The 15983-nt window shown below is 40.5% G+C and overlaps 1 protein-coding gene across 1 annotated transcript; it reads right to left on the bottom strand.

Moving 5' to 3' along the window:
* Positions 1-5395: 5395 nt before the first annotated feature.
* On the bottom strand, positions 5396-10725 carry LOC120724431. The gene is made up of 2 exons (XM_040016640.1): positions 10394-10725; positions 5396-9605 (listed from the first exon to the last, which is right to left on the bottom strand). Exons 1-2 carry the CDS (start codon positions 10426-10428, stop codon positions 8828-8830), a joined length of 813 nt encoding a protein of 270 aa, XP_039872574.1. The 5' UTR covers positions 10429-10725; the 3' UTR covers positions 5396-8827.
* Positions 10726-15983: the final 5258 nt, after the last annotated feature.

The following is a 15983-nucleotide window of genomic DNA, read 5'->3' as shown; positions in this document are numbered from 1 at the left end:
CACAAGACATCTGGAAAAATGCTCTTTGGATAAACAAGACCAAAGTGGAGATGTTTGGCCATAATGCAAAGCGCCGCTATTGGCAAAACCCAAACATAGCATATCAACACAAACACCTCATACCAACTGTCAAGCACGGTGGCAGAGGGGTGATGATTTGTGGTTGTTTTGCAGCTCTGTACCTTGGAGGCAAAGACCCCAGTCACCCATCACATGGACTCTTCACCCTCCTGCCCTCTGGGAGGCGCTACAGGAGCCTCCGGACTAAAACCACCAGGTACCGGAACAGCTTCTTCCCCACAGCTGTCAGACTCCTGAACTCTGCCTCCTGACATCTGACCCATGTTAACACATGGACTGGACATACACACACACACAACCACCTACACACACAATGGACAACTGTACCCTCATACACACAATAATAACATGGACTGAACCACCACTCACAACCACTAGCACTTTATACAGCCTCTGTAGAAATTATCCACATATCTTACTTATCTTAACTGCACTACTGTATAGTTCTGTGTAAATAATCATTCTGTACAATACCATAATTTTTAAATCTACAACTGTTTATAACCTGCATAGTTCACATTTCTGTATAGCTGTATATCTCATATTTCTGTATAGTTTTTCATATTTATATCCTGTTCATAGCCTGTACATAGCTTGTATTCACTACAGCCTGTACATACTTATAGTTATAGCATATTCATAACATACTTCATACCGTGTACATTATAACATACCATAATAGACCCATTTCATATACTTACATATCTATATTATTGCTAATATATATTGTAATATATCTATATCATGGCTAAAGCACTTCTGGATGGATGCAAACTGCATTTCGTTGCCTTGTACCTGTGACATGTGCAATGACAATAAAGTTGAATTCTATTCTATTCTATTTAGTCAACCACGAAGTATTCTAGGGTCAAATACGGGGCCATGTGTCCAACAGCTGAAGCTTGGCTGAATCTGGGTCACGTAAGTGGACGATGATCCCAACAAATCAACAACAGAACGGCTGAAGAAGAAAAAAAAGAGTCCAAATGTTGCAACAGCCCAGTCAAAGTCCAGACATCGCCATGATTGAAATGCTGCGATGGGACCTGAAGAGATCTGTGCATAAACAAACGACCGCAGACCTCGATGAACTGAAGTGTGCCAAAATTCCTCCACAACACTGTGAGAAAACTTCATGTTTTTCCTGCTAAATGTGGTTCTACAAGCTGTTGAATCATGCGGCGTAATTCGTTCTTCACACACTTCTTCTGCTTTACCGCAGCTAACTGTTAAATAACGATCTGAGGTAGTATTTAAATCATTTTGAGACCTGGATTTTAAAAATTATATCCTGATATGTAAAACCTCAGACCAAAGAGAGTACAGTCTTTTTTCCCCCTATTATATACAGTATAAATACAGCACAATAAAAAAAAATGGATGTGACATCTTCGGGGTGCCTGCCAACTTTACGGAGCCAAAACACACAGTCAGCTCTGGTGAGTGATACCTCAAAATAACAGCGTAGTGCTATTTTGGCTGATCAAAGTCCTGCTATTGTTAAAACACAGCCATAATCTGTTGCAAAAAGAGTTATTTTTAACCAGGTGACAGGGCGGTGTTGGCCAGGTTTCCATTGTGTTCAGGCTGGCATGGGGCGGTACAGTATGTGAGCATGTGTGTGCTTGTGTGTCCGTGTGAACAATGTGTTTTTGTGTGACAGAGACACAGAGAGTGAGGTGCTTGACAGAGGGGAAGTGGTCTTTAGGAGTAGCGTCTGGCAGGCTGACCACTCCACAATAGCAGCAGGGAGGACAGGACATCCTGCTTAAAGCCTAAACTGAGCTGAGACACACACACACACACACAGACACACAATGCTTTGCACACCACCAGATGTCTTTAACCGTCTTAATTTCTGATGTTGAAGAACAAGCACTTAAAGAAGTGTGAGTCACACCGTGTGATAAGAGCAGATTTCCTGAATGGTGTTTCACGTCTTGACTACTGTAATTGAATCCAGATAGTGAGCCTAAACAAGCTACAGCTTCATGTAATCATCCAGAGGGTATCCCATTAATTTGGCAAGGCCTAATATAAGCCACAGTGGCATGTAAAACAGTGCAAACAATGCCATTTTCACATATATCCTTACAGTGACTTTCATCTGCCACCACCAAATCCACTTTAATTTATTCAGCCATCATCAGAGGGGCTGGATGCTAAAGCAGTATTAATAAAGTTAAATGTGTAAATAATCAGAGTATTGGACCTATATTACCTCGACCTAGAGCCCCAAAACGTACCCCAATCACACAAACCCATATGCACTCCTCCCTCCTGCTTCTCTGTGTTTGGTAAGGGTAACTAAGCTGTGCGGCCCTGGCCAGGGCTTTGTGAGTCACACCAACCAGAACAAAGACCCCATTACTGCCACCACCGCCTCCTTCCCTCCCTCCCTGGCCTCTTCTTCTTGGACCCTTCTGTCCAACGCTCCTTTAATGCGATGATGAGTGTATTTCCTTTGCTTTTCTTCCCTTGCCTCTGCCCATCCTCTCATTCACGGGCTCCAGGAGGGTTTAGGGGTAGCCCCGTCATGCCGTACATGCCTCTCCCCTGACAACAAGGCTGGACAAAGGCAGCAAGGCAGTATAACACAGGAGTCTCGAGCTTTGTAGGCTCTTTTTGGACTGATGTTAACAGGAGTACAGTGGGCTTTACTCCTTTACTCCTGTGTGCATGTGTGACCTTAGTCCCTGAGACGGCATTAATCTCTGACCTGATTAGACACTCGATTGGGCACTGCCCAGATCAATGCCGCTGGCTTTAACTGAGGCCTCTGAGAGCTACTACAGCTTGAGATCGAGGGGGAGTTGTTTACCCCACAGCACTGATAGGTGCAGCATGAGCAGCCATGGGTGAGTGCCCGTTTCTCCAGACTGAGAGGCGAGGCAGACAGGCTGACCAGACTGACCTCAACCTGTTCAGACTGAGCTGTTTGTCTTTGTGATATAATGGGCTGATGTTCCTCATTTCAAGGGAGTAAAAAGTCAGCTCTCAAAGACTGTATCAGCTCTTTTTCCAAACATGGTCTTCTTGAAGGGAAAAATTGGCATTGCTCCAGGCGATAATTGAATTTAGTTAATTTTAACCCTCTTTACTGTATGATACAATAGATAAAAGCACTGTGTTACCATAGCTGTGTTGAGTGCTGAGCTTAGAAACAGTAAAAATCCATAAATGCCTCTAATGATACATGAAAAAAGGACGTCCTTCATCCTATTAGCATAAACATTACAACCAAAGTTTTGTATTTAAAGTTCGGTTGTATATACTGTATATACAGCTGTTCATTAAGCAACCTACATGCATAGCTGTCTCTTAGTTAAAATTATCTCAGTGCAATAAACAGCTTTTTAGGGCCGGAAGGGGTGCCATTAAGGGGGGGCAAGGGGGGCACTGGCCACCACCCAAGATTTGCTGCCCCCTCCAGTGGCCCCCCACTGGCAAGCGGAGATGGGCGTTCGATTACTTTTTTCAAGTAACGAGTAGTGTAAGAGATTACTATTGCAAAAAAGTAATTAGATTACTGTTACTTTCCCGTAAGCACACTGTGTTACTGCGTTACTGCGTTACTAAACCTTCATGATTTTGTTTGTGAGAGTGTCTCATGACAGTGACGTAAGCATGTGCGACGCCCGTGGCAGCAACAGACGTGTGCAGATCAACAACGGATAATATGGAGTGATGGAGAGAGTACGACCGTGCAGTTTAAAGCGTGGCCGTACTTACATTACTTTAAGTTTTAGTCCGTAAAAAGTGACAAATAACATTAGCGTACACTGTACACTCTGCATGGGAAGAAAACTTCTGTCTACAGCGAAAAATCCAACTTCAAATCTGAGCGAGCGCCTAGCACGCCGCCACGGGAACGTGACATTCACAGAGAAACCCCCGGATCCCCCTGCGGACATGACTGCGACACCAGGCAAACCTCCACCTGCTCCAATCCTGCTAAACAGGTGAACATAGATTTAAGAGCGACAGGACTTAGTGCCGCTGAATCTTTGATTTTATTTATTTTCTGCTGTGTTTTACTTGCATCTATTTGAAAGAGTGTAAACAGAATATGCAGAATATGCAGAAAATAAGTTTAAATGTTAAACAATTTCTTCAAGTCAAAAACTGTTTCATATAGTTAAATCTTTGCTTAATGCAGTGGGCATAAAATTAAAAGATTAAAACTCATAAAACATTTTCTATTTGATTCAATTTCATATGATGGATTATGCATAAAAAATAGAATTGGGCTGAAAGGTCTGTTGCTTTATTACGTATTCACATTGTGTATCATGTTTTTTAAAAAATTACTAAGTAACTAATTACTTTTGAAAATGAGTAATCAGTAAAGTAGCGGGATTACTTTTTAAAGAAGTAATCAGTAATTAGTTACTAATTACTTTTTTCAAGTAACTTGACCAACACTGCTGTCATGACTGTCCTATGCTGGTATTAATTCTAATAAACGTGAGCAAAAGAGAGCGACACCCTACAATGAGTTGAAACATTAACTTCTTATTTATTCCTGCTTAAAACTGATTATTATGAATTTCAAAATCTTATTTGGTTTTCAGTGTTATCATCTTTAACAGCAGGAAATTAACTAGGCATATATTTCTTGTCTCTCTTTTTGACATATTTTTCAAGTAACCTGTATTTGACAACACTATAATAAGACTGGAAATTCTGTATTTGGTGCGACACTCCACATGACCACTGCTATGAAAAAATTCTGGAGACGCAACTGCAGCAGAAACTTGAGAAATCTCTGCTGGAAACATGTAACAGTTTATAAATATTTTCTTTATACATCAAAATTAAGGAGGGAAAAATACTTTTCCTGTATATTGTGAGTACGTTTGCAGGTAAAAAAAAAAATCAGTTAAATACAGTAAAATGAACGTGTGTCACAGCTCAAGGGATGGACATGCTAACCTGTCTAGAACAGGTCTGCAACCTTTACTATCCTAAAAGCCTTTATGTGCGTTATCGTTCTGATTTCTCATCCACAGGAAGAGATCCATGCCATCACACAGATTCACCAGAATAAATGAGAACAAGGCGTCGGGTGGTAGAAGTAGGCTATGATGAACTTTTTTTGCTGTTGCTTTTTTTTTTAATATAGCTACATTTATATTCACACTCAGCCTGAGTGTGGTTTTTTTTCTCCTCCTCTTACCTCATGTTATGTATTTTCGTTGTTTTTTTCCTATCAGCCTACCTTTCTGACATGTCTCCCCAATGTGATGTTTGTGTAAAGTTGGTCAGAAGGTTTCTTTGTAAGTGCGCATGCGCCATTAGCGTACTGCCTTCTGTAACCCTAATTTCCTTCGGGATTAATAAAGTATTCTGATTCTGATTCTGATTAACAAAATGTAAAACTGTAACTTACTGTCAGTTTAATCAGTTGGCGAAAATCTGCACATTAATTGATAGATTTCTTTACAGACATCATAGCTGCAACAGTGTGACAAAGCATGTGGCTTAATGATCTGGACTGATGGATTTTTCTTTCGTTGAGACTGGAAAAATGAAACAGTCCAAATGAGGGCGCTGTTGAACTACATGTCAAAACAAGAGGCCATTCTGTACTGGTATATGTTACTGACTGTTTCATTGGTAACAAATGACATGTTTTTGATGAACGTATAACAACCTCATCTTCAAGAAATGTTAGGACAAATAAATCAGGTCCTATCAGGACTGTTGGCAATGAGTGGATACAGGTTTGGTCCATTTGCTAATTAGTAAAAGTCAAACACAGAAAGAGTTTTAAAGTGGCCGACAGGCAGGTTGTTGGTGACTTTCACATGATAGAGTTTTAAGCATAAAAAAAGAGTAGATAAACTCGAGGAGCATGGCAGCCTTCCTGAGAATCATGGTTAGCAGGATCAGAGAAGAAGTGAAACCCAGGCCACAAGCACGGAGGCAAAACAGCAGACGCATTATTATTACAGATAAAGGCAGTGGGAGAAAACAGGAACAGGAGAAGGAAAATACCCAAGGTATGAAAATTTTCAATTTCAGCCTTATATTTAAAATTGAAAGACAACACATCAAAGATCAAAGCTGAGAGAAGATGAAGTCTAAATGTCAGAGGGCTCATTACAGACATACAAACTTCGGTCCGTAAACCTTTGATGCAAACCGGTCGAGCACAAGGCCCATGTTGATTTGAGATGAAATGACCCAGTTACCACAGTCTCTCCTTTACAGCCTGTAGTGCAGATGAACCTTGACTCGTTCGAGAGAACAAACAGGACATGTTGTTATTTTTAAAAGTGTAACCTCCCACATTGTTCCCCTGTGAGTGACAGCTGCGATGCCAAAGTAGTCTGCGTAGGGCGACCACTGCCAAACATCACGGAAAGGAAGCGGCCACCGAGGCCCCTCTTTCTTAAGCTGTTCCTTGCTTTTCAGCTTTAATTGATTTCTTCCAGGAACACTTGAGTTTGCAGCTACACACTGATACACACAAACACAGTAGTAAATAGGTTAGCATAGAAGCAGAGTTCCTCGATCCTCTTCAGTCTTTTACACTGTGTCAGGAGCTCCTTGGAGTGGATTATGTAAAGAAGCAGAGCAAGCAGCTCTGTGCTTCCTTCTGCTGGACACACCGCACACTGCAAGAACAAACTCTGGATTCAGTCACAAGTACGTGGAAGCTGCTGCTCACATTAACTTTGAACCATGTAATGTGTTCACCCCTCTCTGTGGTTGGAACTTCCTTAATTTCATCATGTATGGCAGTGACAGAGCACATATTTCTCGGCACTGACTGCTGTGTGTGATGTGGTTATGTCGCAGATTCTATCCAGATGTAAGCACCTGTCATTATCTTGAATCTCTCATGTGCTTTGTGACAAATGTGAGGAGTTCAGGTATGACTGTGGTGGTTGGTTAGATCATGTCTTGATACAGCCCTGCCTGCCAAGCTGAGTGTTTGTGGCTTTGGTCCTGCCCAAAGTTACCCACATTTCACTAACCATCCATCAAATCATTTAGGAAAATTATTTTCCAATCAGCGTGTGCGGATTTGTACTATCCATATAGTAACAAATTAAATCAATAGAAGACATTACGGAAATTACGCTGAGGCCATTTCCATTCATTAGAGCTTCCTTGTGACCCATCCCAGTTTGTTGTTTTTGTTGTTGTTGTTTTCCGTTTTGCCGCACAAAAGAAATGATGAAAAGCTGCAGTGAACTGGAAACCTTTTAGGAAAGACTGTTATGAGCTCTAGTGTGCGGTTTTACCACGGCAAACATTTTATTGTGTTGCACTCTGGTATTAACACCATTTCCTGGGCTGGCTGCCAGTTTAAATAAGGGAGAGACAACAAGTGAGCGCGCATTTGCACGTAAAGCTGATCATGTCATATAAGCCTCTCAAAAATCAAGTGTGAAAGCGTGTGTGTTCAGATTCCCATTTAAAGGATGTTTTGTCCTGTTGCAACACATTTTGTTGTACCAAAAGTATTTGTTTTTTTAGTAATATATGTCAATACATCATTTTAAACTCCAAGCAAATTTCAGGTGTTACTCCAAGTAATGTTAAAAAAAACTAAACTTGCTTTTAGTTTGTGTTTACACATGAAAAGTTGCATTTAAAAGAATTTAAAAGTCGTTTTATGTCTGACAGTCAGACGTTCCTCTGCTCAGTTCATAAAACACTGTACATAAAAGATGGGCATTAAATGTGGTTACTGAAAAGTGAAACGGCTTAAATGTGAACTCTTTTTGAATCGTCGTGCCGAGCAGGGTGTGACGACTTTGAATACAAAGAAAAGAAGAATTGTTTAGAAGTTTATGAGAAAATTACACTAATTCATATTTGATATGTGACCTCAGTAAAGAGCTTCCTAATGAGTTAATGGTTATAGTCACATGTTTTAACTCTTACTGAATATAACATTACATTAATTTTGTCAATTATAGTCCCATTAAGACTCAAACAGATGCAGATAAAGCAGGGAATGTTTTAGTGCATGGCTCCGCCTGTAACAGATAAAACACAAAAATTCCAAAGATTAACCCCTCGATGCCTAGTGTACCACATATGATACAAAGAATGTACTGAAAAACCTGAATAAACTCCACAATGCAGCTTTTTTCCCCAAATGCCAGATAAAGCAAATATGATACAAATTAAAAGTCCATCCATTCTCTTTTCCTTGTATCCTTATCAGAGTTGCTGGGATAAGCTGGAGCCTACCTCAGCTGTCATAGGGCGAGAGGTGGACTCAAATTAAAGATCAAATTAAAGGTCATTTATAGAAATTAAAATGTTATTAATTTTTAAAGCAAATTCCTCAGATCATTCATAAAGCTAATTTTCCTCAATGATGATCTGTTTCTGAAAAATCACTTTCATTTTACTCTGAAGCTCCTGAACTGGTTAAGTGGCTATGCAAATGGGAATTCAGATGATGGGTTAGTCACTGATTAGTTGCCTATTTATGACTACTGTAAGTATGAAACACTTGTATTTCCTGTTCCAGCTGAACAGAAGGCCTAGTGTAACTTCTACTTTGCTTTCTGTAGTCAAATTCATGTTTATTAACATTTTAAAGCATTCATTTTTACATTAGTATATTTTTTTTATTGGTTTTATAAATTAAAATCAAATAGTCTGTATGACAGATTATTCGCAGAAAAGCTTACATAGTCTGGCTTGTAAAATAAGTTTTATAAATAAGATTTTGTTTTTGTATAAATACAACCATTTCTCCTCCTCTTACAAAGGTCTAATGATAAGAACTCTTTTTCCTCTGTGGTTGACCATAGAAGATGGTGTAATGCAGCCATGAATTCACCAGCCATAACATATTCCTCAGATAACATGAGAAAGTAGGCAGGGAGGGGGGAAGCACGATGCCAGGAGGGGAAATCTGAGCATCCTGAAATGCTGAGGGGTCCTGCAATGTTTTGCAGTGTAGCAAAGACGTGAGTTCCAGCAGCACAAGCATCCAGGCCAGACGGCAGCTGAGCTGCGCCCAGCGAGAAGTCCTGAATCTCCGAGTCTGCTGAGGCCAGCGTGACACCAGCGTGGCCTCGAGTCCCAGCAGACCCAACAGCAGCAGAGAGGCCAGCTGATGTGCATCAAGCAGCTGATGACAGAGCACTTTTGCAGCCTCTCTCCACCAAACCAATTTCCCGTCCTTCATAAAACTCACCTCCGCCTTCCAGCCCGCCTCCTCCATCCACTTGCCCAGGGTCGCTCCCAGCCGAATCGCCCAGTGCAGCAGCACCAGGCTATCTGAGTGAGCCAGTTGGCTCAGGAGGACAGTGGAGGGCTTGGTGGAGATGTGAGGGGAGCGCAGGAGCAACAGAGCACGCAGGCTGAATACACAGCCCAGGAGCAGGGGGAGGCCCACCCCATGGGGGAACAGCAGCACCGTCACCAGCTTCAGCAGTAAAAACCTGCGTAGCCATCCTTTGGAGGCCGGGTGCACCCCTTTTGTGACTGAACCAGGAAGGCAGAGGCAGCTTATCTCCCAGATCGACTTTAAAAGTTGATGCGACCTGCAGAGAGTGCAGCACGGGGCGGTTAGCTCAGAATGACATAAAACAGTTTAGACACTAAATAATTCTCTAAATTGTCGCTGCCTCACCACAGACTCACTGCTGACTTATCTCGTCTACATAGATTTCTTAATGCTGTTCTCTATTTTTATGAGTAGGCAGTACTACTCATGAAGGCAGAAGCCCAGGCAAGCAAACAAACCACTGATAAATTTCTCAGCTTTATAGGAGTCTTAAGATGACTCATGTTAACTTCATTTAGCCTATAAGTCAAGTTACACTAAAAAATACAGCAGTAAGTTATGCTTTTAATTGGAAAATAAATATAACGTGCAAACTTTTAAAATTTCCTAAGCAAAGTAGCTATATACCAGTTTATGTGTATAAAAACTCTCATGATTCACAGTATGTATGTATTCAAACCTTAACTAAAGCTATCTGGAAAACGATACGTTTGAAACTGCTCTTATTAATTATAAAAGTTAGCTTCATTTAGATCAGGGGTGGGCAACTCCAGGCCTCGAGTGCCGGTGTCCTGCAGGTTTTAGATGTGTCCTTGATCCATCACAGCTGATTCAAATGGCTAAATTACCTCCCCAACATGTCTTGAAGCTCTCCAGAGGCCTGGGAACAAACTAATCATTTGATTCAAGTGTGTTGGCCCAGGGTGAGATCTAAAACCTGCAGGAAACCAGCACTCAAGTCCTGGAGTTGCCCACCCCTGATTTAGATCATTTCCTCAGCTTTGTTAACCTTGGTCTATCGCTTCTAATATCTAAGGAACTCACCTGTGTATAGACAGGAAGTCGCGACTGAAGGTCATTGCCCTGTTTCACCTCTTGTGCGTTGATCTCTTCTTTTAAAAAAAATCACATTTTAGCCCCTCATCCCAGCCCGGCTGCCGGCGTGGGCAAATGGAAAACAGTGAGTGTGAGGAGCCCCAGCTCTCTTCTCCTTATTAGTGCCGGTTGCTTCAGCTCAGTTGGCTCATTCTCACTCTGTGGTGTCATGTCTGTGAGCAAAGCTGGATCTGACTCACAAGGGCAGAGGATCTGTGCCCAAGAGTTATCTTTTAACAGCGGACATCAGCCTAACCTGTATGTTTTTCAATGTGGCACAGAGACAAAAAGGAGTTTCCTCAAAGAGCCTTTTATACAGACTAATATCAAACCAGTAACTAATACAACTTCATATAATTTTGTCTTTTTTCTTTTTAGAACTATGATTGAAGAGTTGACTAAACAGCCAGCATGTGCTGTCAACATGTCATGTATTGCTGTAGGGCAGGTAGAGACATGCCCACAACAAGGATGTGATCACTACAACAACTGCTGCCGGCTAAGAATGACTCATTACTTGACTCACTTTGACATTAGTTGTATTCAGTTCAAGTTTGTTTATACAGCACCTAGTTACAACAGCAGCCACCCAAAGTCACTTTGTTCTGCAAGCTAACAACCGCACGAAAACCCCAACAATCAGATGATTCCCTATGAATGAACTCTATGCAGCAGTGGGAGGGGAAAACTCTTGTAAGAGGAAGAAACTTCTGGCAGAACCAGCTATGGGTTGGGGGCGATGGGAAAGACTGGACGTGTAGCAGTGGGGAGAAAAAAGAGGTGACTGGAGAAGAAACCAGCGGATCACACAAAGTCCGGGAGTCTGAGCCTATAGCGGCGTAACTAAGGGACGGTTCAGGGTCACCACATCCGACACAAAGACTAATCTTAAAAGTAGAGAGGGTGTCTAACTGGCCCAAATGGACACAAACGGTCTAATGGCTGAAGGCTGTTAGGACGTTTTTGTATGAGGAGAAAGCTTTTAAATTAAACTCTGTGATTAAGAGGAGGTAATGAAGAGAAGCTAGTACAGGAGAAAAATGCTCTATCTTTCTGCTCTGTTGCAGTACTGTCACTGCAGCTTTTTGGATTAACTGCACAGCCTGATAATAATGAATTACAGTAGCCCAGCCTAGAAGTAATGAATGCACAGACTAGCTTTTTGGCGTCAACCTAAGATGGGATGTTTCTGCGATATTGAGCAGATGAATGAAAGGCTGTCCTAGATATTTGTTAATGTGTGGATTGAAGGGCATATGCTGTTTAAAAACAACTCCTGGGTTCCCCACAGTGTTACTGGAGACCAAGGTACTGCCATCCAGAGTAAGACATGCCTAGTTTAACTAGATGATTTGTGCCCCCTGGCTTCACAGATAAATAAAGCTTGGTATCATTTGCAAAGCAGTAAAATTATATACTGTGTTTTCTAAAAATACTGCCTAGGGGAAACATGTATAATGTAAATAGCGTTGGTCCCAGCAAAGAACTCTGAAGTCCACGATTAACTTTTGCATGTGAAGAAAAGCCATTTACAGCCAAAAATCTGAGTTTATCAGATGTGATTGAAACCACTGCTGCACATTTCCTTTAATACCAATCCTATTATTGGAAATATTAAAGATAATAAAGGAAAATGCCAATTTTATTTAACCTCCTAGGACCTGGTGTCCACATATGTGGACATCACATTCTGGGTTGTCTAGACCAGCGGTCCCCAAGGACCGATTTATGTCTGACAATATTTTCACGGACCGGCTTTAAGGTGTTGTGGATAAATACAACAAAATAAAACCAGTAACGGTACAAAAAAGAAAATTTATTCATAGCACACAGGAAAAGATCCAGGGAAACCGAGTTAACGATAAAAACCCTGAAAACCATAAATTTCACACCCGAGCCTCAACTCTCGCAGCCCAGTACCAAACAACTCCCTGGGATTGGGGACTGCTGGTCTAGAACACAATACTTAATTTTGCTCTATAAAGGCCTAATATCTCTTAATATCTAATATCTCTTACGAGAACATTACACTGCCACTGGTCTATCGAAATTTAAAACGAATGTCCTCATATGTGGATATCAGACCCTTATAGAGAAAAATCAGGTAAAAAGATAATTCTTTGATTTTACATTCATCAGCTCAAGTAGCAAAACGAAGTTAAAAATGCATGCCATGAAAGAGTTCAGGTCTTAGGAGGTTAAGGTAACAAACTGTATCAAATGATGCACTGAAGTCTCCCAGGACAAGCACAAAGATGAGCCCATGGTCAGAGGCCATGAAAAGGTCATTAGTAACGTTCACTACTGCTGTTTCTGTGCTCTGAATCCGGACTGAAATTTCCTCAAGTAGATAAGTCCTTTGCAAAGTTAGCTTAGTTAGTTGTTTCACAGCTACTATTTGAAGAAGTTTTCAATAAGAGAAAGGTTGGAAAAGCTCAATGATTAGATGAGACATTAGATAAGGCTTGGCACGTGGTGCCTAGGGGCATGTTGCTGCTCTGGATGAAGTAGTTATTGGAGAGAGTTTGCAGAGGCTGATGGGAAGGCAACTGTCTAGATAAACATCAGTAAACAATAAGGTAGCTATAATTAATGAGGTACTTGTCTGAAGGTCGTAAATATTTTTTCCTTGAATGCTTACAATGTTGTTATTGTGAAAAACAAAACAAAACATAAAGTTTGATGGAATTCTTGGGTAAAAGAGCTCCAAGGCGAATAGGTTTACTGCAGAAAAGGAACCTCGTGTTGTTCCTCTTTCTTTTATCAGTGAGAAACAGTAAGAAGTCTGCGATTTGTGAAGGTGTTTTTTCATACAGCAACAAATTATTTATCCAGGCTGATTGAGAATTATAGCAGCAAGGCAAACTTGTCTAATTTGTCCCTTTCTTTTCGAGAGAAGCCAGGCTGTCCAGTATTGCATAAAGTGAGGCATGCATCGCCCCTAACAGGAGCAATAATGCAATATTGCTCCTAACAGGAGCAATAATGCAATATTTGCCAAAAATGCCACAAACTTTGCATATTGAATTGCTTCATGTATTTGTTGCTGTGCTTATCGCTCATAACAGGTGCAAATTTATTCGGTCTCTAAGCTGGTAAACACTTGTCTGCTGGCTGGACTGAAAACAGCCGTTTTTACTTTTAGTCTGGTGCACTTTGCATGCAGTGTTTACACAGTGAATAAATCAGACGAGTATGTTTGTATCAGACTAGACATGACAGTTCGTTTGTGAGTTCTCATACGCATGACTTTGCCAAAACTAACACAATTATGTGTATTAGTTTCAATGCTTATATGAAAAGAGAACGGGTTTATGGTAGTGGCAAGAGGTGGAGGGATGAGATTCTAAACTAGCCTGTTATAAAGAAAGTAATGTTTCAGAAAATAATGAAACAATAACAAGGAACAAAAAGGAACGAATACTTTGCAAGTAATATTACAATGGCTCTAACATGATTTATCCAGGAAAACATTGGGTGTTAAGATTTAAACACAAGATTTAAGATTTAAAAATATTTTTCCCATCACTTCCTCTGTCAGCTTCATTGTCCAGGATGCAAAACATATTCAGTTCAATTCAATTTTATTTATTACAGCGCCAAATCACAACAACAGTCGCCTCAAGGCGCTTTATATTTTAAGGCAGACCCTACAATAATACATTCAGAGAAAAAACCCAACAATCATATGACCCCCTATGAGCAAGCACTTTGGCAACAGTGGGAAGGAAAAACTCCCTTTTAACAGGAAGAAACCTCCGGCAGAACCAGGCTCAGGGAGGGGCGGGGCCATCTGCTGTGACCGGTTGGGGTGAGAGAAGAAGGACAGGATAAAGACATGCTGTGGAAGAGAGAGAGAGATTAACCCTTTAGAGCCGATCGGAGCGGGCACGCTCTGTTTTGCGTAACTATTTTTAAATCCCGGTAGCACTGCAACCACGTAAGCTAGCGCAAAAATTTTTTTTGCATATGAAACCGGAGGAGTTGTACTTACATCTTATGCCACCAGCTTGTCCTAGGTCACGGTTTCCTTCCACATAAAGCTTTGCAAAAACTGCATAAAAAGCGCTTGCAGGAACAAAAACATAATATTCCAGAAACACACTTTGCCGATCCGATCAGCTGTTCATAACACTTCCTACGTTGGAATAGACGTCAGCGCGTCTATTTGCATTTCCGCCATTACCTGCCCAAAACCGGAAGTGACGTCATTTTCACGGAAATGTAGTCTTTTTTACCATCAGGGCCTATACTGGTCTTTTTAAAAGTTATCTTTGACTTTATGACTTTTTGTGTCGTTTCTGGGATGCTTAGGACTCATATTGCACTGCTGGAAATAGTTTATTTTGATGCAGATGCTGCTTTTTTGCAAATTTGCAGTATAATATTTATTTTCGTTTTTCCTGCAGTGTATAAAAATTGGTGTATTTCAAAAATAAAACTATGAAGACACTCAAAATAAATTTCCTGTGGTAGGAAACTATTTTGTGCAACTTTTTTGTATTTACAGTTTTGAGGGATAAGCCTCTTAAATTTCTCTAACTACAAATATATGTTAAAAAAGCAAAAACGATTTTCAATTTTTTTGTAGTTTATTGCACTTTTTTGCAATTTATGTAATTACTATGCACTTAATGAATACATATTATTAAAATCTGGGCTATAATGGTTGTATTGATGTATAGCAACTTGAAATGCTCCCAAAAATGGCTCCACAGCATGTAAAAATATAATATAAGCTCTGGCGGACTTGGTTCTATGGTAGGTCTTAAAGGGTTAACAAGTGTGATTCAATGCAGAGAGGTCTATTAACACATGTTGAGTGAGAAAGGTGACTGAAAAGGAAATACTCAATGCATCATGGGCATCCCCCAGCAGTCTACACCTATAGCAGCATAACTAAGGGAGGATTCAGGGTCACCTAAACAAATATAGAAAACATTTTACAATACATGCTGAGGCTAAGCATGAAAAATGATTGTCATTGTGACATATCAGCATGCCATCACACTGCCAGCTCATGAACCGTCTATCTATCATCAGCAAGGAATCCGATCTTTAAGTGATGACATATGAACCCTGCTTCAGGGTCAAAACTACTCTGCGTTTATTAAAGCTGTTGTGTGTTTAACATGTTTTAATGCTTTGTATCTTGTTCTATTTAATCTGAACAAGCCCCTAAAAAAGTCAGTGATCACTGTCGGCCTCTCTCAATTTTATTACCACTGTTTATTTTAAAGCTTCGTTTTTAAAACCTTATTGTTACTCCCCTCGAGTCGTAATAAAGCTCAACTTGTTCTTTGCGTTTTAACTGACATTTATTTCGGACAGGAGGATTCTTCGACATGCTTTAACATGTAATGATGTCCAACCACAGCCGATACAATGCCGTCAGAACTAAAAAGAAATACAAACTTAAATGAATATTCTTAATAAAGCCCTTAAGCATTCTATATAACAAAACATTCCAACAAAACAATCAATAAAATACACATTACACCTCACACTGCGGTAATTGCACTCGAATATCACGCAACAC

The sequence above is a fragment of the Simochromis diagramma genome, unplaced genomic scaffold (genome assembly GCF_900408965.1).
Source record: "Simochromis diagramma unplaced genomic scaffold, fSimDia1.1 OVJJ01000685.1, whole genome shotgun sequence".
NCBI lineage: Eukaryota > Metazoa > Chordata > Actinopteri > Cichliformes > Cichlidae > Simochromis > Simochromis diagramma.
The sequence above is the reverse complement of the archived record's forward strand: the minus strand, read 5'-3'. Positions and strand labels throughout refer to the sequence as shown.